Here is a 23,379-nt window from a genome sequence, read left to right on the forward strand (position 1 = left end):
ATAATGCAGTGGTGTCGCTGGGGAGGGGGGTGGGGGTGCGGGCCGCACCCGGATGACACCCGCCAGAGGGGTGACACTTGCGGGCAGCGGCACCACTAACACTACACGGTCCACACCCCTACGGGCAAAGCCGCCTCCCCCTCCTCTCTGTTTACATCTATACAGGAGGAGAGAGTCAAAGGGACACACCGATGTGTGTATCCCATGCTGTACTAAGGTATGTACAGTGTATTGTAATGTAGATTGACATGTGCTGGAGGGGCGCTATGGGAGGGGATAGGGGGGTCTACTAGTACACGTACTGAGGGGAGTCTATACAGCGGGAGGGGGGTCTGCACTGAGGGGTGTCTATACTGATGGAAGGGGATCTGTAATAAGGGTTGTCTATACTGATGGAGGGGGAGTCTGCAATGAGGGGTGTCTATACTAATGGAGGGTGTCTCCACTGAGGGGTGTCTATACTGATAGATGGGGGTCTGCAATGAGGGGTGTCTATACTGATGGAGGGGGTTCTGCACTGAGGGGTGTCTATACTGATGGAGGGGGTCTGCACTGAGGGGTGTCTATACTGATAGATGGGGGTCTGCACTGAGGGGTGTCTATACTGATAGATGGGGGTCTGCACTGAGGGGTGCCTATACTGATACATATGCCTTACTGCAACTCCTGATCATTCTGAACATTGCCCCTGTGCAATAAAGCAACCTGCCTTCATTACATTGCACAATGCGTGGTAATGCGATAATAATTTGCCAAGCAGTGGGGTTGATTTACTAAAACTAGAGAGTGCAAAAGCTGCTACAGCTGTGCATGGTAGCCAATCAGCTTCTAAATTCAGCTTGTTTAATTATACTTTGACAAAAAACAACAACCTGGAAGCTGATTGGTTTCTATGCAGAACTGCAGATTTTGGACTCCCCAGTTTTAGTAAATCAACCGCAGTATGTTGACAAAAATGGGTCAGGTGCAGTTTTACTTCCGGACCAGCCGCCGCAGTTATACTGTGGCAGGTTGGCTCCCCTGTGCAAGCCTTTGTAGCTGTACGTCGGCCCTTATAGACTCCTCCAGAGGCATTCGAGCATGCACGAAGCATGTCCCTGAAGCCGATGCGAGTGCCCAGCGAGCGTGATGACTGCCGGGCACCCGCAATTGCTCGTTACAGAACGAGAACGGGGATGTGTAAACACACAAATCCCGGTTCTCTCAGGGGAGAGGAGACAGATCATATGTTCATACTAAGTACGAACACCAATCTCTCTCTTCTCCTAGTTACTCCCATCCCTCCCACAGTTAGAACACACCTAGGGAACACAGTTAACCCCTTGATCGCCTCCTAGTGTTAACCCCTTAATTGCCAGTGTAATTTATACAGTAATCAGTGCATTTTTATAGCACTGACCACTGTATAAATGTCACAGGTCTCAAAAATGTGTCAAAAGGGTCCAATTTGTCCGCCGCAATATCGCAGTCCCGATAAAAATCAGCTGATCGCTGCCATTACTAGTAAAAAAAATAAAAATAATAAAAATGCCATAAATCTATCCCCTATTTTGTAAACACTATAACTTTTGTGCAAACCAATCAATATATGCTTATTTCGATTTTTTTTTATTTTTATAAAAATATGTAGAAGAATACATATCGGCCTAAACTGAGGAAAAAATTTGTTTAACCACTTGCTTACTGGGCACTTAAACACCCTTCCTGACCAGACCAATTTTCAGCTTTTGGTGCTCTCACACTTTGAATGACAATTACTCAGTCATGCAACACTGTACCCAAATGAATTTTGTGTCCTTTTTTTCCCACAAATAGAGCTTTCTTTTGGTGGTATTTGATCACCTCTGGGGTTTTTATTTTTTGCGCTATAAATGAAAAAAGACCGAAAATTTTGAAAAAAAACGCATATTTCTTTGTTTCTGTGATAAAATTTTGCAAATTATAATTTTTTTTTTTCATAAATTTTGGCCACAATTTATACTGCTACATATCTTTGGTAAAAATAACCCAAATTAGTGGATATTATTTGGTCTTTGTGAAAGTTAGAGAGTCTACAAGCTGTGGTGCGAATCATAAAAAATTGATCACACCTGATGTACTGGTGGCCTATCATTTCTTGCGACCCAAACAAGTCAGGAAAGTACAAATACCCCCCAAATGACCCCTTTTTTGAAAGTAGACATTCCAAGGTATTTACTAAGATGCATGGTGAGGTTTTTGATGTTGTCATCTTTTTCCCACAATTCTTTGCAAAATGAAGATTTTTATTTTTTATTTTTTCTCACAAAATTTTCAATGTAATAGGTTATTTCTCTCACATGGCATGTGTATACCACAAATGACACCCCAAAATACGTTCTGCTACTCCTTTTGAGTATTACGATACCAAATGTGTGAGACTTTTACACAGCCTGGCCACATACAGAGGCCCAATATTGAAATAGCACCATCAGGCGTTCTAGGAGCATAAATTACACATTTCATTTCTCAACCACCTATTACAGTTTTGAAGGCCCTGGAGCACCAGGACAATGGAAATGCCCACAAAGTGACCCCATTTTGGAAAGCTAACACCCCAACGTATAATCTATGAGGCATATTGAGTCGTTTGAATGGTTCATTTTTTTTCCAGAAGTTTTGGGAAAATGTGGAAAAAAAATGAAAACGCATTTTTTTTACGCAAAGTTGTCCATTTATAAGCTATTTCCAACACATAGCATGTACATAGCAAAAATGACACCCCAAAATACGCTCTACTACTCCTCCTGAGTATAACGATACCAAATGTGTGAGACTTACACAGCCTGGCCACATACAGAGGCCCAATATTGAAATAGCAACATCAGGCGTTCTAGGAGCATAAATTACACATCTTATTTCTCAACCACCTATTACAGTTTTGAAGGCCCTGGAGCACCAGGACAATGGAAATGCCCACAAAGTGACCCCACGTGGCACTGACAACACATGGCACTGACGACACGTGGCACTGACAAATGGCACTGGAGGCAGATGGCACTGGAGGCAGATGGGGCTGACAGATGGGGCTGGCAGATGGGGCTGGCAGATGGGGCTGGCAGATGGGGCTGGCAGATGGGGCTGACAGATGGGGCTGGCAGATGTCACTGGCAGATGTCGCTGACAGATGGCACTGGGGCTGGCACTGGCAGATGGCACTGGCTATTTGCTCTGGCTAATTGCTCTGGCAAATGGGGCTGGCAGATGGCACTGCAGCTGGCAGATGGCACTGGCACTGGCGCTGGCAGGTGGCACTGGTGCTGGCAGGTGGCACTGGCAGGTGGCACTGGGGCTGACGGCACTGGGGCTGACGGCACTGGGGCTGACGGCACTGGGGCTGACGGATGGCATTGGCGCTGGCAGGTGGCACTGGCACGTGGCACTGGCGGCACTGGCACGTGGCACTGGCGGCACTGGCACTGGCGGCACTGGGGCTGACGGATGGCACTGGCGCTGGCAGGTGGCACTGGTGCTGGCAGGTGGCACTGGCGCTGGCAGGTGGCACTGGCGGCACTGGCACTGGCGGCACTAGGGGTGACGGCACTGGCGGCACTGGGGCTGACGGCACTGGGGCTGACGGCACTGGGGCTGACGGATGGCGCTGGCAGGTGGCACTGGTGCTGGCAGGTGGCACTGGCGGCACTGGCGGCACTGGGGCTGACGGATGGCGCTGGCAGGTGGCACTGGCAGGTGGCACTGGCGCTGGCAGGTGGCACTGGCGGCACTGGCACTACTGGCAGATGGCACTGGGCTGACAGATGGCACTGGGCTGACAGATGGCACTGGCACTGGGGCTGACAGATGGCACTGGGGCTGACAGTTGGCACTGGGGCTGACTCACAGATCCTCTCTCTCCTCACACGCTGTCTCTGTGTGAGGAGGGAGAGACACGGCAATGGGAGATGATCTCATATGTTTACATTTGAGATCATCTCCCATTGGCAGCTGCGATCGCGCTGTGAACGGCCGCTTTGATTGGCCGTTCACGGCGATCTATGTTTGCCTGTCTTCGGGAGACACGGCGAATACAAAACTTCCGCGATGCACGCCCCCGGCGGCGCGCATTGCGGAAGTAAACACAAGGGTGTCCAGGGACGACCAGTCGAAGGAATCCGCCTGCTCTACGGCCGTCATTCGGCTATAGGGCAGGCGGGAGGTGGTTAAAAAAAAAAGGGGGGGGATATTTGTTATAGCAAAAAGTAAAAGATAATGGGAGTTATTTACGAAAGGCAAATCCAATTTGCACTACAAGTGCACTTGGAAGTGCAGTCGCTGTAAATCTGAGGGGTAGATCTGAAATGAGGGGAAGCTCTGCTGATTTCATCATTCAATCATGTGCAAGTTAAAATTCTGTTTTATATTTTCCCTGCCCCCTCGGATTTACAGCGACTGCACTTGTAGTGAAAAGTGGATTTTCCTTTCGTAAATAACCCCCATTGCTTGCTTTTCTTTTGTTTATAGCGCAAAAATAAAAAATGCAGAGGTGATCAAATACCACCAAAAGAAAGCTCTATTTGTGAGAACAAAAGGACGTCAATTTTGTTTGGGTACAGCGTCGCGCGTCCGCGCAATTGTCAGTTAAAGCAACAAAGTGCTGTATCGCAAAAAATGGCCTGGTCATTGAGCAGCCAAATCTCCGGGGCTGAAGTGGTTAAGATACAACGTAATGTCTGTTAATGAGTTTGTTTTAAAGCACTGCTAAGGTGTGAAGCTGGTATGGGCCCATTCAAGCCTATGTGTTCTAACACTCATTTTTTGAAAACACATCAATGCATGTTCACAGGCTTGCTAATATCCCCCCCCCCCCCCCCACACTCCCACCCCCTTCTTTTTTTTTTTTTACATAATTTTATAAATGTGTGATATTTGGTAGCTGAATAAGTCCATGTTTGTTCTCCAAGGTATTGACACACATTAACGGGCCTAGTAATGACAATAGCGCCTCATAAAAGCATGTGTCAACCCACGCTGATAACACGTGTAAAATCGCATACAAACGCATGTAATTGCATTAAAACCAATGGAAAGGTATGCTTTCAGTGTAACGGAAACCTATAGGGGTTGTGTAAGGACATAACAGATAAAAAAAATTAATTAAAAAAATATGTTTTATTGTATTTATTTATTTATTTTATTATTTTGTGAGCTCTCTTGGGTCTGTGTTGAATTGATGACAGACACGTTCCTTTGTTTTTGGAAGGGCAAATAGTACAATCCTTTATATTGCTCCATTGCAATGTTGATGGTCATGGAACAAGCACTACCTCCTTTTGTCCAGAAGAGGGCACACTGATAAAGTTAGAACGTACAAACTACATTGCACTGCAGCTGTTACAAGTTTTAGCAGGCACCGAGCTGACAAAAACTCACATAGTTATTTAGATGAAATGCATTTTTTACATTCCGTTCAAAAAAAAAAGAAAAATGTTAATGTAAAAATTTTCTATTTATATTTCATACATTATTGTCATGGAATATAGCAAGAAAGTGTTTTCTTCAAATAATCAATAAAAGTTTACTGGTAAGTGGAAAGTAGACAATTTTAAAACTAACGCTTTCTCATTTTACCCATACAAAGATGTTTATTTTTTTACCCATACAAACATGTTCATTTTTGTATGTGATGGTCAAACACCCATATAGTTCTTCATTGAGCAACATTCTCATATAAGGAAGACCAACCATGGCCCATTTTTATTGGCAGTCACGCATATAAACAGAAGGATGTTTATGGATGAGCTCTTCCAGTCTTTTTCATTATTCTCCTGGATTCAGTGTATAAAGTTGGCCAACTGATATTTTGCTGGCTTGCTATGATGACGAGTGAACAAACTCTTCATACTTTTCCAGTCCAACTTCTGTCCTGCAATGTGTTGCTATCTGGGCTTTGAACTCAATGGTTAGAATAGGTGAAATGGTTAGAACAGTCTATTACATAAATTACTTAAGTGATACCTAAAGTTTTACTAAACCCACAGCAGAAAAATGAGTCTGTATATGCAGTAAAGTATGCTTGTTACACTCACTGTGGAAAATAAGGGGTTAATCCTCTGCATTGTGTAAAAAGGCTGTCCTCTCTGATCTTCCCCTTATTGCATTGCCTCCAAAACATGTCCGGATCAGACAGAGTTACTGGAGTCACTCTGCACATGCTCAGTTTGTTTTGTATTACTAGAGATTTTTTTTTTGGAGAGTGCATGTGATCAGCAAAGGGCCAATCAGCACTGTCCAGACAAAGGGTGAAGAGTCTTGCATCCTGAAAGACAGCCAGTACAAGCTTTACCCAGGCACTGATAGAAGTCACAAGACTGCTATATACTGTTGATGAGAAAAGGTATTTAGCAGTTTATATTTACTAAAATGATTGAATTTCCACGTTCTGTGTACTGTGGGAGACCAGATATAGTGAATGCAGGGTCCTGGGTTTAGTAACATGCCAGAACTCCACAAGTCATCTTTAATTGCCAACTTGTGGAGGGCCGTTGGAGACATTGTAAGCCACAGTAGAAGTCCAGGCTACATACAGTGATAGCCCCTGCTCCAGCGGCTTTCATGCTTGTTTGGCTCCGACATCAATCAAATAATGCATTGTATTTTTCTATTGAATACGTTCTTTGATTGGACAAGGTAGATAGGAATGGCAGGACATCATGATCTACCTTCGTCCAATCAGAGGATGCTTTTTATATATTGAAAAAAGGAATGGCAGAGGGGCTGAGCGAGCGACCTCCTGTGTTCAGGCGGCTCGAGGAGGACCCAAAAGATCACGACTATGTAGCGTTGGCTTTCAGCATTCAGCATATGGAGCAGTGATTCTCAACCAGGGTTCCTCCAGAGGTTGCTAGGGGTTCCTTCAGCGCTGGGCAATTTCTGCCTCTCAGATAAGTTCCCACTCACACCATTCATCTTTTTAGCTATCTGTAAGGAGGTAATTCTTTCCAATGACCACAAGTGTAAGGACCTTTCTTCCCACTGACCATCACACTAATGTATCATGAGTTTTTAGCAGAGGTTCCCTGTGACCGGAGAACTATTTCAAGGGTTCCTCTGTATTGAAAAGGTTGAGAAAGGCTGATATAGAGTATCTATCATGTTTTTTTTTTTTGGCCATCTGTCTTTTATTAGGAAGATTTCACTTCCTGTCTTGTAGACTTAACAGGAAGTGGAAGGATATCTTTCCAACATGATGGAATTCCTGTATTAGATAGTTATAACAGGAACAAGTGCTGTCATTGGAGAATTCCTACTCTATTCTGTGGAAGCTCACAAGGTAGGCTTTACCCTCACTTTTGGTTCCTGGTAACACTGGTGATCAGGACAAGGGAGTGAATCCTAGGAGGTAATGGTGGAGGGGTGTTGGGCACAGAATTTTACAGATTATTAATTAGTGGATGAAGTCATTACTGGAGCCCAATAGACTTTTACTTCTTGGCATCTCACCACTGAGACAGGACCCCCACCCTCCCCAGGAGAGGACATTCATCCCATATGAAAAATCCAAGTGAGAGTGCCAAAAAAAAATACCTTAGGAGTCCAAAGTGTTTATTGTTCAACTGGTTACAACAATCAGGATAAAGAACATTCAACGCATTTCAAGGGCCACAGAATCTTCTGTCATCAGGGCCAAGTGAAATGGTATGGTAAATGGACTCCAAATGGGATAAATGGTAAATGGACTCAAAGTTACTCCTAAGAAGACTGATCTGTATGCAAAGTATGTTCTAACCAACAGTCAGTGCTGGTTCACAGTAGAAGCGGCAAGGTTTGCCTCGCCCTCATGAAGGGGGGATTGTGTGGCCATCAAAATGTATTGGACTCTTTTGCCGTGCTTATTGTAACTAGTGGAAGAAAAACAAATTAGGACTTCTTATTCGGCAGTCTCTTTGACCTATTACAACAGTAAAAACCCAACAGGGGTTTTAACCCCTCACCACTCCAAATCTAAAATAATATAAGCTTTGCCTTTAGTTATACTTTAGGCAGCAGACAGCCTCTGTATGGTCAGAGAAATTCTCGGCTCTCTATACTCAAGTTCTTCACCCCATGTCATACAAAACTTGTTCTAATATAAACTCATTCATATGAGTAAGTGCACGCATGCTGGCATGCGATTATTTTTATGGTCGGTCACACATTTAATAATTTTTTTCATTAGTCATGGCACAGCACTATTTACACGCAAACCATAACCACTTCAATACCATGCACTTAGACACCCTCCTTCCCAAGACATTTTTCAGCTTTCAGCGCTGTCGCAATTTGAATGACAATTGCGCGGTCATACAACACTGTACGGAAACAAGTTTTTTTTATCATTATGTTCCCACAAATAGAAGTTTCTTTTGGTGGTATTTGATTACCTCTGCGATTTTTAATTTTTGGGCAACAAATAAAAATAATTATGTTGTCTTCTTCAATAATGGGCACTGATATGGCTGCACTGATGTGCACTGACAAGGTGGCACTGATGGGCACCGATGAGGTGGCACTGATGATGGGCACTCATAGGTGGCACTGATGGGCACTCATAGGCGGCACTGATGGGTACTTATGGGTGGCACTGATGCATACTTATGGGTGGCACTGATAGGTGGCATGGGTGGGCACTGATGGGCACTGATAGGAGGCACTGATGGAAACTGATGGGTGGCATTGCTAGTCATCCCTGTTTTGTAATGTAAATATGAGGTGCCAGTCAGTGCCCATTTATGGGCTCTAATTGGCATATTTTGGGCATTTTTTTACATGGGGATGGCCATGAGGGATGTACCTGGCCATCCACATGCTGGGGGCTTCCCTGGTGAGGAGAGCCGCAGATCGGAACTGCTTTTGGAAATTGGTGCTGCGCCGCAAAGTCTGTGCCGCACCGATTGGGACAGTGCCGTGGCCTGCAATAGGCTGCAATTTGGCATATGATTTGACATGTCAAATTGCATGTCAAATTGTGCGGATATGAATGGAGGCTACGGATAGAATACGTTTTCCTCTTTGGTACTTCGGTTACTTTCTGCACTTCTATACAGGTTTGCTATAGTGTTACAGCATCATTGCATTATTTAACGGAATGATTAGGGTCAGCTGGCCTGAATGAGGATGTTTTTGGGAATATTATAGATGTAGGGGAGGGGCAGCACAACTTTAAATGGTCCTGAACATGGGTATGCTTTGCTAGATTGTATCAGTGAAGGTCTAATCCCTGATGTACATCTGGAGAGAAATCTCTGCTTACATGCAAAAAAGCGTTGCTTAGGCCCCTTTCACACTGCTGCAATTTGCCTGCGTAAACTTGAGGTCTATGGACTTAACTTGCATCAAAGTCAGACCAAAGGAGTGCAGGGACTACTTTGAAGTTGGTGATTATGTTACTCATTGGAAATCATGGGGTATGACTTGTCATGTGACTTTGCAGTCCCAAGTCGCAGGACAAGTCTCACAAGTGTGAAAGAGGCCTTAGGGAATAAGTAAATGCTGGTGTGGGTTTCCTCCGGGTACTCCTGTTTCCTCCTACACTCCAAAGACATGCTGGTAGGTTAATTAACTCCTGTATAAATTGGCCCTAGTATATGTATGTATGAGGGTAACTTGGGGACATTAGACTGCAAACTCCTTGAGAGTAGAGACTGATGTGTATGTATATAATATACTGTACTGTATATGTAAAGCGATGTGTAAAATGATACAGCTATATAAGTACCTTTAATACATAAATAATAAATGGATGACCCCAAATGGGTTTATACAGTACAGCAAAACCTATGTGTTCTGTAGTGCATCAAAATGTGCAGATGGGAGCCATATATGTGTTGTAGTGCAAAAAAATGATACCAGGTTTTTTTTGTGCATTGAGGTGAACCATCAGCCCATTCAAAATAAATAAGTTGCGTTTCTGCTACACATTGCATAAATCGGCTTGAATCTGCTTTTGTAAGTTGTACTGTCAATCGGCCTAATGTAATGTAGGGGATGTTACAAGCACAGGATTTTTATAGAAGTCAAACATTAGACAATATCTTTTTTTTTTCTCTCTACCTTTACAAGTAAGATAGGTAATAGTAAGAATTAGTTCTATTTAGTAATTTCAGCATCTATCAACAGTATCCCGTTCTTCCTTGAGCCCAGAGAACCTCTTTAAGCTTACTTGCCACTTTACAGCACCTTGAATTGCACAAATTCATACCTCACTTCTAGTGTTTGCTTTAGAAAGCAATCATAGCGTGAGTCTTGCATTGCCGGAATAACTTGCAAATGGAGAGAGCCTTCTTAGCATCTCTTGAATAACACCTGGAACACTAGTGACTATTCTTCTTGATAGGAGCTGTAGATCTGGGTGCCCATTCTGCCAACAGAATAAATAATCAGGGACTCAAAAGAAAGTAAAACGCACCTAAAACCCAACAATAAAAATGAAATATATTTCAGCTTGCCATACCTTAGACATTGTAGTTACTTTAGTTTTATTTTTATTCATTTTTTTTCAATTCCTTGTTCACATGGGTGTACATGTACATCTGTGCGAAGGGCTGGCTTTGCCCACACGGGATGTACAAGTGTTCCGTGCATCAGCATGCAGGCACTCACATTCATGTCTATTGGGACGTAATGGCTGCATGATCACAGCCGCTGGTCCCTTTTTGACAGCCGTGTGGGTGCGTGTCCATATAAGAGTCAGAATTTAGGTAACTGCACTCATCCTGAGAAGCTGCTATAGGATAATAGCATCAACACTTTATTAATTGATCCCAGCGATTGATAGCATCAATACTAACTCTAAATACATTAGGCATAGGACATGGGATCATGCACATCCTGCATTGCAATCTTTGACTTTTTTTTTTAATTCTTTCATTTGTTGCAGAAACATCAGCCAACAAGCTGTGAAGAGACTATGTTCACCAACAAGTTATGGAGAGACTGTCAGGCAACAAGCTGTGAGGCGACTACCGGTATGTTCACCAACAAGTTATGGAGAGACTGTCAGGCAACAAGCTGTGAGGAGACTATGTTCACCAACAAGTTATGGAGAGACTGCCAGGCAACAAGCTGTGAGGCGACTATGTTCACCAACAAGTTATGGAGAGACTGTCAGGCAACAAGCTGTGAGGCGACTATGTTCACCAACAAGTTATGGAGAGACTGTCAGGCAACAAGCTGTGAGGAGACTATGTTCACCAACAAGTTATGGAGAGACTTTCAGGCAACAAGCTTTGAGAAGACTATATTCACCAACAAGCTATGGAGAGACTGTCAGGCAACAAGCTGTGAGGGGACTATGTTCCCCAACAAGTTATGGAGAGACTGTCAGGCAACAAGCTGTGAGGAGACTATGCTCACCAACAAGTTATGGAGAGACTGTCAGGCAACAAGCTATGAGAAGGCTATGTTCACCAACAAGCTGTGAGGAGACTATGTTCACCAACAAGTTATGGAGAGACTGTCAGGCAACAAGCTGTGAGGAGACTATGTTCACCAACAAGTTATGGAGAGACTGTCAGGCAACAAGCTGTGAGGAGACTATGTTCACCAACAAGTTATGGAGAGACTGTCAGGCAACAAGCTGTGAGGAGACTATGTTCACCAACAAGTTATGGAGAGACTGTCAGGCAACAAGCTGTGAGAAGACTATATTCACCAACAAGCTATGGTTAGAATATGTCCACCATTAAGCTATGGAGAAACTATGTCCACTAACAAGCTATGGTTAGACTATTTCCGCCAACAAGCTATGGAGAGGCTATGTCTTGCCAACAAGCTAGGGTTAAGGACCATACACGTGGGCCGAATATTAAGTGGCCTTGGACGGTTCAATAGAAACTGGATGACATTCGGCCTGTGTGTACGGCAGTCGGTGTCTAACAGAAGCCAAATGTTTGGCTGGCTTCTGTCAAAGGAGTGTGACCAGAAAAGGTCTGCCGATCGGCACCCAGCCAGTGTGTTCTGGTAGGGGGGGCCATCCCCCTGTCAGAACAAAATAGCTTAGAAGGGTGATTTCTGTACCAACATCAAATGGTTAGTACAGTGGCAACCATTGGGTTGAGCAAAAAAGAACGAATAGTGTGTACTAGACTTTACACTATATTCGCCAACAAGCTATTGAAAGATTTTATTCAATAACAAACTATGGAAAGACTATGTTCTTCAAGAAGCTATGGAGACACTATGTTCACCTACAAGTTATGAAGAGACTGTTTCTGCCAACAAGCAATGGAAAGGTTATGTCCACCAACAACCTAGAGTGAGTTTGTCCATCAACAAGCTTTGGAGGGACTAAGGCACTATGGGGTTGTTTTACCAAAGGAAAAAAGGCCATGTACGCTAGTGTAGTTGTTCCAGAGATCAGTAAAAGAGATAAAGTTTCACTTTGCAAATAAAAAAAAACGCATTTTTGCTTGGACATGATTGGATAATGGCCTGCTGCTCATTTACTAAGCACTGGAGCAACTGCTCTTGCAGAGAGCAACTGCACTTTCAAAGTGCACCATCTATTTTCCTTTAGTATATCCACCCCTCGAGCAATCAGTACGCTATAGAGAGACCATGCCAGAGATCAAGCTATGGGGAGACTATGTCCAGCAACAAGTTATAGGGAGACTATGTTCAGCAACAAGCTATGGGGAGACTGTCCACCAACAAGCTATGGGTAGACTATGTCCACCAACAAGCTATGGGGAGACTATGTCAACCAACAAGCTATGGGGAGACTATGTCAACCAGAAGCTATGGGGAGACAACATCAACCATCAAGCTATGGGGAGACTATGTCAACCAACAAGCTGTGGCAGACGCTGAAATGTTGGTACATTCAGAACAACACTCATTACATTGGTGAGGATTATTGTGTTATGCCCTGTACACACGGTCAGACATTCCGATGACAAAATCCGTCTGATTTTTTTCCGACGGATTTTGGGCCAAACTTGTCTTGCATACACGTTCAGAACGAGGTGACGTACAACGGGACTATAAAGAGGCCAGTAGACAATAGCTTTCATCTCGTAATGTATTCTTCTCGTGCGTGGCACTTTGTGCATTGGAATTGTCTACACATGATTGGAATTTAAACGATCGGATTTTGTTGTCGGAAAAAATCTTAGATCCAGATCTCAAACTTTGTGTGTTGGAAATTTTGACGGAAAAAGTCAGATGGAGCGCATACACGATCGGAATTTCCGACAACACAGTCCGACTGCACATTTTCCGTCGGAAAGTCCGACCCTGTGTACAGGGCATTACAGTTGTGAATAGTACTTTCCACACTCCTGTCCCACAAATGCAAGATGTATCTTCATATTTTTCTGTTACAGAGTCACAGGGACAACAAATATGGTCCTAATGGTCAATAACATTATCTTTACTATATACCTAAGCCCAGCCCAATGGGGTCACAGTGGGCAAATATAAACTTAACAGAAAAAGTTTGGCTTTCATTTTTTGCTACTTTGGGCTTGGGTATAGAAACCAGGGAGGGAAACACTTTTGTAATTCAGGTATGCGTGTTGTTGTTTTGTATAAATACTTTATTTGTAATACTGTACTGCAAACTTGAACTCAGTTTTGGTTCTGTGATTTATCTACTGGATTCCGGAGAAAAGGCTATATATATACTGTATCTACTTCTCAAGCCTATACTAAACCACAATCCAACTTGGAATCAAGCTTCGCTCCTGCTATTCAAAAATCAATTGCCGATGCTCAGTGACCAGTAGAAGCCTTGATGTTGGATGTTGAATGGTAGTGATTGGGCTTAGTGCCTTAAGGGGTGAGCCTCATGCCGGTATGGAAAGCCAGTGACATAGAAACTGATTTGAAGAATAGCCCATACTTGACCAATATTGTTAGTGAAGATAATGTGTAGAACCTGACAGGTTTACTTTAAAATAATGGGGAGACTATTTCAACCAAAAAGCTATGGGGAGACTATGTCCAGCAACAAGCTATGGGGAGACTATGTCCACCAGCAAGCTATGGGGAGACTATGTCCACCAGCAAGCTATGGGGAGACTATGTCCACCAGCAAGCTATGGGGAGACTATGTCCACCAGCAAGCTATGGGGAGACTATGTCCACCAGCAAGCTATGGGGAGACTATGTCCACCAGCAAGCTATGGGGAGACTATGTCCACCAACAAGCTATGGGGAGACTATTTCTCAGGGAGCGTTTCCTGATGGTGATAACAATAGTCAATGCCCGCATAATGTGTATTGAAATGACCGGTCTTGATCAGAGCATCATTGAAGCAGAGAGTGGTCATTCTATTATAGAAGGTGCCCAAAAACCAACCCACACCACAAAATCACCAGATATTATTATACTAAAAGCTGCAGATTTTAAGAAATATTGAAAATGACTTTTGAAATGACATTGAAGCTGATCTCAGGGCTCCCCCTATCCCCAACACCCTTCACTGAAGAAACAAAAAAAAAAATTAAATACTACCTGGATGCCCCTTCTACTCACCTACGGCCCCTGTCATGTGACACGTCAGTCCCAACTCCTCTCTATTCTTCTGTTTACAGGAGCCTTCAGGTATCCTTGTTGCGTAGACACTTCCTATTGACTGTCCAGCAGTGGGGTACTCTCAGGATCCAGAAGAGGAGTCTGCAGTGATGTCAGTGCAAGAGCAAGTAGACTGTCTGGATCCACAGTGCTGAATTAGCTGGGACCAAGAGAACAGACATAGGGGGATGTATCTTCACAAGGTTAGTGGTAAAACAAGAACAGGTGAGCTGGGAGGATGAGAGAGGGGTGTGGGGTGGGGGTGTTAATATTTGCCTGGAGATGAGCTGTAACATGTTAAAGCAGTATTGAACCCAAAAGCAAACATTTATGTAGTTTACCAATTCTTAGATGTGTCGGCTACATTAGTTCTTTTTTAGGCTTTTTTACCTTATATTTTCTTCCAGTGATCCAGACAGTAAGTCTGTTGTTTTTCAAAAGAACAAACTCTCTTCCAGATGTATCAGTTTGCAGGGATGAGACAAACCATGTAACACTGACAGGGGTGCTTACAATGACGATCAGCTTTTATTTATGTAAAATCTTTACCCCAAAAGGAAAACTGTTTGCTGTAACTGCTTATAAAGTGTTAGTGTATTTAACCACTTGCTGACCGCCTTCCGCAGATTACTGCAACAAGGTGGCTCGGCTGCGCAAAGCAACGTACCTCTTTGTCGGTCCGTGTAGTAGAAAGTGTGGGCATGCACTCGCACGCCTGCTGCACGCTGCGGGTCACCCACGATCGCTGCACAGAGAGGTAGAACGGGGATCTGCCTATGTAAACAAGGCGGATCCCCGTTCTGACATGGGACAACATGGAGATCTGCTGTTCCTAGTGATCAGGAACAGCAATCTCTTTGTTGTCCCAGGCAGCCCAGCCCCCACACAGTTAAAACACACCCAGGGAACACAGTAAACCCCTTGATCACCCCTAGTGTTTACCCCTTTCCCTGCCAGTGTCATTTATACATTGATCAGTGCATTTTTGTTTAGCACTAAGTCCATAAATCTATCCCTTATTTTGATGCTATATCTTTTGCACAAACCAATCATATTAAACTTATTGGGTTTTTTTTTTTTTTTTTTTTTTTTTTACCAAAAATATATAGAAAAATATATATTGGCCTAAACTGATGAAGAAATTCGTTTTTTTTTTATTTTTTGGATATGTATTATAGCAGAAAGTAAAAAATATATATATTTTATTTTTTTTCAAAATCGTCAGTATTTTTTTGTTTATAGCACAAAAAATAAAAACTGCAGAGCCGATCAAATACCACTAAAAGAAAGATCTATTTGTGGGGGAAAAAAAGGATATACATTTTCTTTGGGTACAATGTCGCATGACTGCGCAATTGTCAGTTAAAGCGACGCAGTGTCGTATCGCAAAAAATGACCTGGTCATTAAGGGGGATACATCCTTCTGGGGCTGAATTGGTTAATGGCCATCATTTTTAGTTTGTAGGTGATTATGATCTGTTTAGCTTAGTTCTATGCAATCTGACAACTGTAGGCTCAATTCATAAATCTCAAACAGGAAGATGAGGATATTGTAGCTGTATGACTGTATTTTTCCAAATGCCATAATTTTGCAAGTAGGAAAATTAAAGTTGGCAATACACAGAGCAAATTTTGTCCAGTTTCCCAATAGACCGATTGAAATTTGATTTGTGGGTGGCCCTGTTGGCCCTCTGCAGCTAAGCATCCTTTGGTGGAAAAATCGAAGAAAATTGTCAGGTGAACAGCAGCTGCATTAAATCAGATGCAGACACTGTTTGGGTATTCTGACAGCCAGTGCAAGCTGTTAGAATTTAATAGGCGCCGTTGCAGACTCGCACATCTGCACTGTATAGCGTGAATGGAGAAGTCTGACTTTTTTTGTTCACCCCCCCCCCCCCCCTATATACTTACCTGACCCCGATGTCGATCCAGCGCTGTGCACAAGGGCAGGATCACTGCTCTCTCTCTCTCTATTGGCTCAGACATAGTAGAGGGAGCCATTTGCTTCCACTTCTGTCAATCACAGGGTGAAGCTGCACTTTGTGTGCCAATACTATGTGGGAATTCAGCAGTGGGGAGGAGCAAAGGGGATCCTGTGCAAAACCATTGCGTAGAGCAGGTAAGTATAAGATGCTTGTTATATATATATATATATATATATATATATATATATATACATTTATTATACCAACTCTTTAGCCGGGGCCATAGATGAACCACAAGTTGCAGAAAAGAAAATCATTGACAGGCAGCGTTGATGGGGGAATCCCTCCCATGGAGCCATTATGTTCTCCTGGCGGGGGGTGCAGGGAGGTGTCCCTGCTGGAAGAACACAGTGATTATTCCTTGTAACTCTAGCCAGGGCCTTCTTTAATATTGATTGGACCCTCGGCAAAAAATTTCTTAGGGCCCCCCTCCCCCCATGCAATTTCGCTCTCCACCTTCTCTGAGACATACAATAAATAACAGCTAGACTTAAAATCAGTTTACTGTATCAGATCAGGCAGCGATTGCGATTGGTTGCCAGAGGTTACAGCATATCATTACTGCTTACTGACTGCTTGCTAGAGGTTACAGCACTCCTTAAGGCTCACTGATTAGTTGCTAGAGGTTACACCACATTTCTGCTTGTTGATTGGCTGCTAGAGATTGCTGTACAGTAATACTGCTCACTGGTTGCTAAAGGTTACAGCACATCTTCTCCTCACTGCAGGGGGGCATGATATACCTATGAATGATGCCTTTATTTACATATCAATGCAGTTGGCCTCAGCTATTTACATATGCATGTCACTGCTATTTACATATGAATGCCAGTATTTACATGTAAACACAGGTCTGCAGGTGAGTTATCTGTACACAACAATAGGGCAGAGCTGGGCAGCATTAGTAGAAGCACAGGACTAAAATTCAAGGGACAAGGGAATGTAAACTGGGATAGTTTAACAAGTATGAGGCAGCTGCTTTGGGCCCCACAACAATGACAGGACCCAGGGCAGCTGCCCCTTTTGCCCTGCCTTAAAGACGACCCTGACTCTAGCTGCTGGCAGTGATCGCATCCTAAAAATCCGACATGCTGGTTGTATCCAAGTAAATCGATGGATTCGACTCGTCTTTGGCTGTCTAAAGACAGGATTTTCCTCACTTTGCAGAGATTTCCCCTCCCTTCCCATTGTGTGTATAGGGCAAGTAATGAAGGAAAATCTGATAAACAAATAGAGATTTGAACTGTCTATGGCCGGCTTTAGATTTGGTGACTGCATTTGTTTTTCTTTTTGAAGCTTTTCTTTTATTTTCACCTAGTGATCCTGCCAGGTTTTGACCAGAGCCAGCTGTCTTGCAGATGTAGCAGTTAGAGGGTTGGAACAAACCATTTACCACTGACAGAGCTACTTACAAGGATCAGCTTTTATTTATTCATGATGACATCGGCACATGTGCACTAGAGCAAACTGACGCAATGGCAGCTATGTGCCGCTGCATCAGTCTGCATGCCGCTACAGGTGTGTCCCACGTGCATGCGCTGTGATTGGCCGGAGCCACGATACCCAGAAGTAACTCCAGGATGACATGTCGGTGGCCGGAAGGGGAGACAAGGACGGCTTCGGGGGCTTCAGTCTGAGGTAAGTAATACATAATAAGCTGGCATGCTATGCATACTAGCTCATTATGCTTTTGTCTTGCAGGTTGTCTTTTTTTTTTTTTTTTTAAAGGGTTTACAGAGGGTTTACTTCCTCTTTAAAGCGGAGTTCCACTCAAAAGTGGCACCTTTCAGGGGGTGCAGGTACCTGTTTTTGACAGGTACTCATCCCCACTTCCGGGAGTCGGGGCCACGGCGCTGTCCCTTGGAAGTTTGGCTCTCCTTCCTCCGCCGCTGGGCCAATAGGATAGCACAGCGCACTTCGCACATGCGCAGGAGGGAACCGGCTGTGAAGCCGAAAGGTTTCACTGCCGGTTTCCCTTAGTACAAATGGCGGCGGCAGCACCCGACAGCCGTTCTGAAAATCAGCTGGGGTGCCGACGTCGTGGGCTCCCTGGACAGGTAAGTGTCCTAATATTAAAATTCAGTAGTTACAGTATTTTTAGCTGCTGACTTTTATTTTTTTTCGTGGGGGGGGGGGGGGCGGACTCCTCCTTTAAGATCGTATCTTCCAACAAATGATCGTAACTCACCTTCTTGCGTGTATTATAATGCTCGAATAGTTTGACATCTATAAATTAATTTTATTATCCTATAATTATTATTATTATTATTATTCACAATTTTTTATAATAATGATATAAATCATAATAATGACTGATTTTATTATCCAGTTGTAACAATAAACAATCAAATATCCATAACTTCCCTTGCAATTGAGCAAGACTGGATATAGATCAGACTCAATCAAAGTGAGTCGATCAACAAAGGTCGAAAGTCATTGATTGATTCTGCATCTATGAGCCGTACTACATCTAATTAGAATATGTTACATGAAATTGCAAACTGATCAAATTCCTTATGATAGTATCTTCCAACAAATGATCGTAACCCGCCTTATTGTGTATGTATTATAATGGTTAAATGGGTTGAGATCTATAGATTAATTTTATTATCCATTGATAATTATTATTATTATTATACAGGATTTATATAGCGCAGACAGTTTACGCAGTGCTTTACAACATTAGGGCAGACAGTACACTTACAATACAATTCAATGCAGGGGGGGAATCAGAGGGCCCTGCTCGTTAGTGCTTACAATCTAGGAGATGATATAAATGATCGTAATGACCAATTTTATTATCCAGTTGTAATAATAAACAATCAAATAACCATAACTTCCCTTGCAATTGAGAAAGACTGGATATAGATCAGATTCAATCAAAGTGAGTCGAACAACAAGAGTGGAAAATTATTGATTGATTCTGCATCTATCAGCTGCACTACATCTAATTAGAATATTGTAATGAAATTGCAAACAAATCAAACTCCTTATGATAGTATCTTCCAACAAATGATTGTAACCCGTCATCTTGTGTATGTATTATAATGGTCAAATGGATTGACATCTATAAATCAATTTTATTATCAATTGGTAATGATTGTAAGCTCTAACGAGCAGGGCCCTCTAGTCCCTCCTGTATTGATTTGTATTGTAAGTGTACTGTCTGCCCTCATGTTGTAAAGCGCTGCGCAAACTGTTGGCGCTATATAAATCCTGTATAATAATAATAATAATAATAATAATAATAATAATATAAATGATCATAATGATCAATTTTTATTACCCAGTTGTAATAATAAACAATCAAATAACCATAACTTCCCTTGCAATTGAGAAAGACTGGATATAGATCAGATTCAATCAAAGTGAGTCGATCAGCAAGAGTGGAAAATGATTGATTGATTCTGCATCTATCAGCGGCACTACATCTAATTAGAATATTTTACATGAAATTGCAAACAGATCAAATTCCTTATGATAGTATCTTCCAACAAATGATTGAACCCGTCTTCTTGTGTATGTATTATAATGGTCAAATGGATTGACGTGTATAGATCAATTTTATTATCCATTGGTAATTATTATTATTATGCAGGATTTATAATGCGCTGACAGTTTACACAGTGCTTTACAACATTAGGTCAGACAATACAATTACAATACAATTCAATACAGTGGGGAATCAGAGGGCCCTAACCCGTCTTCTTGTATGTATTATAGTGGTCAAATGGATTGACATATACAGATCAATTTTATTATCCATTGATCTATCAGCCGCACTACATCTAATTAGATTCAATCAAAGCGAGCAGATCAGCCAGGGTGCCTTTAGTAAATCATCATCTTATGTTGCTTGCAACCTGTTTTATTCTTCAAAAACGTTTTTCGGCTAGAGTTCCACTTTAAGCCAAGTGATCGGAAAAGTGAGACAATGGTGTGACTCCGGGGGATGCTCTTTCTCGCTTTCCGTCCAGTGGAGGGTACAGGACAGAGGAGACGTCTTCATCTGCTGACTTGTCACTGACTTTCAAAAAAAGAGGGAGGGAGCTGTCAGAACCCGGCAGGGAACAATATGTTGCATACGCCTGGCATAACTTTAGGAAGAATCCGGCGTAAAAAAAAAAAAAAGAAGAAGAAGAAGAAAAGATCAGAAGCCTAAGTGGAGAAGGAGGGGCTGCGATATGAGTGGTAAACAGATATAACCAGCCCCCTGCAGCATTGTCCATACTACAGTAGAGGAATACTACACACCCTGCTAAAGGATCGCCTGACAGACAGCCTGAGCTGGAAGATTCACAACACAAGAGGAATGCACGCCGTGAAACAGGATCCCAGTGTTCCAACTTCAGGTATTCACCAGACACTGGCCAAGCTGTCTACCTGTTGATTATCACATGAAGAGACTGCTGGCTCTTCACCATGAAATCCTCTCTCTCCGCCAACATCGGCTGCAAACCTCCAGCTTCAGGAAACAGGTGAACATCCTGCGGATTTTTATTTATTTTTTGCTTTTTTTTCATTTTTTGATTTTATTTTTTTTTGTTCTCCCCCCCCACTGCAAAATTTACACCCCAGTGGGAGACAACGCTTTAAAAAAAGGAGACATGCACTGGATGATGGTGAAGAACGATCACTAAAGGGTGAGATTTGCACGCTGGCTGCATCACCCAACTCCACGTGTGACTGGCATACAAAATCCTCAGCTAGCCCAGAGTAAAGGAGGAGACGTTTTTTTTTGGGGTGGGGGGGTGGGTGGGGGGGAGGGGGGGTTGAAGAGGCTGCCCACACTGACCGGACCTGGCTCTAGTCCCTTTGGGATTTACAAACACTCACTGTCTCATCTCGTCACCAAAAGGGCTTTTTGGTTTTTTGTTTTTGGTGTGCTTTTGCTTTTTTTTTTTTTGATGCTTTGACCTGGATCTCCTGTCCCCCCCCACCCCCCTTCCCCCCCAAAGACTGTCGGCTCTCACCGCTTTGGATCCCCCCCATCCTAATCCAGGAATATGAACAAGAAGACGAGACGTTGGATTTTTCATATCTTTCTCAGTCTGGGGATTGTCTATATTAAGATTGGGTAAGTAGGATGACAGCGAGGATGACCACCAGCAGGCAGGGATCGCTGGCCAGGAGCTGTGGGCAGTACGCAGGACTGGCGCCCAACTTCATTCATTCATCCTGGCTGTAGCAGGGGAGATGTTTTGGGACTGGATTGAAGTTAGTTTGGGAGGTGCAGGGTGTGAGGAGGTGTATTACACACATGACAAGTCCAATGATGCTCATACACCATAGACTGTGTATAGTGTGCACCTGGAATTCCATGCACAGAGAAGTATTCCTATGGTATAGGATCAGCGAGCAACCTAAAGCTCACCATACACGTTACAATCTGACCATAAAATCGACTTTATGTCAGATACATGTACACCAATTTTATTCTCAGATCAAATTGATAAACAATCGAATAACGTCCCCTTGCGATTGGGCAAGACTTTGATATAGATCAGATTCGATCAGAGTGAGCCCATCAGCCAGGGTAGAAAGTTATTGATTGATTTCCACATCTATTAGCTGCACTACATCTGATTGTACATGAAATTGCAGATACGATCAATTATCGTATCTTAAACCGAATGATCGTAGCCTGTCTTCTTTTATGTGTTATAATGGTCAAATGTGTTGACATCTATAGATTGATTATTATCAAGTGGTAATATGATAATAATGACCGATTTTATTATCCAGTGATAATAATGATAATAACGACTGATTTTATTATCCAGTGATAATAATGATAATAACGACTGATTTTATTATCCAATTGAAATAATGAAATAACCATAACTTCCCCTGCAATCGAAGCAAGCCCTGAAACAGATCATATTCGATCGAAGTGAGTCGATCAACCAGGGTGGAAAGTTATTGATTGATTCTGCATCTATCAGCTGCACTACATCTGATTTGAATATTGTACATGAAATTGCAGATGCAATCAAATTACTCACGACAGTATCTTCCAACAAATGATCGTAACCCGCCTTCTTGTATGTGTTATAATGGTCAAATGACATTTATAGATCAATCTGATCATCCAATGATAATGATATAAATGAGAATAATTACCGATTTTATTATCCAGTCGTAACAATAAATGATCAACTAACCATAACTTCCTATGCAATCAAGAAATACTTGCTATAGATCAGACTTGATCAAAGTGAGTCAATCAGCCAGGGTGCAAAAGTTATTGATTAATTCCACATCTATCAGCTGTACTACATCGAATTAGGAGATTGTACATGAAATTGCAGATATGATCAATTACATAAGAGATCGTATCTTCCCGCAAATGATCCTAACCCACCTTCTTGTCTGTCTTATCATGGTCAAATGGGTTGACATCAATAGATCGATTTTATTATCCAGTGATAGCTATAATAAAAATAATAACGACCAAATTTATCATCCAATCAAAATGATAAACAATGAAATCGAGCAATATTTGATATAGATCAGATTCAATCAAAGTCAGCTGATCAACTAGGGTGGAAAGTTATTGATTGATTGCGCATCTATCAGCTGTACTACATCTAATTAGGATATTGTACATGAAATTGCAGATGCAATTAAATATTTAAGATCGTCCAACAAATGATGGTAATCCTCCTTCTTTTATGTGTGGTGGACATCTATAGATTGATTTTCTTATGCAATAATAAAGATAATAATGACCGATTTTATTATCCAATTAAATCAATAAACAATGAAATAACCATAACTTCCTTTGCAATCAAGCAAGACTTGATAGAAATCAGATTTAAACGATCGCTAGGGTGCAAACATTGATTGATTCCGCATCTATCAGCTGCACCACATCTATTG

General features: G+C 42.5%; 1 protein-coding gene across 1 annotated transcript in view; it reads left to right on the top strand.

Moving 5' to 3' along the window:
* The first annotated feature begins 21,263 nt into the window (after positions 1–21,263).
* Positions 21,264–23,379, top strand: part of LOC143927768 (protein Wnt-7a) — an 80,882-nt gene continuing 78,766 nt past the window's right edge. Inside the window, exon 1 of the mRNA XM_077452107.1 lies at positions 21,264–21,574. Within this exon, the coding sequence (XP_077308233.1) occupies positions 21,504–21,574 (71 nt within the window). The 5' untranslated portion in view covers positions 21,264–21,503. The remainder of the gene's footprint in view (positions 21,575–23,379) is intronic.

This window comes from Lithobates pipiens, unplaced genomic scaffold, assembly GCF_037356315.1.
Source record: "Lithobates pipiens isolate NorthernLeopardFrog02 unplaced genomic scaffold, aLitPip1_a1.2 Scaffold_23, whole genome shotgun sequence".
In the NCBI taxonomy this organism is placed as follows: domain Eukaryota; kingdom Metazoa; phylum Chordata; class Amphibia; order Anura; family Ranidae; genus Lithobates; species Lithobates pipiens.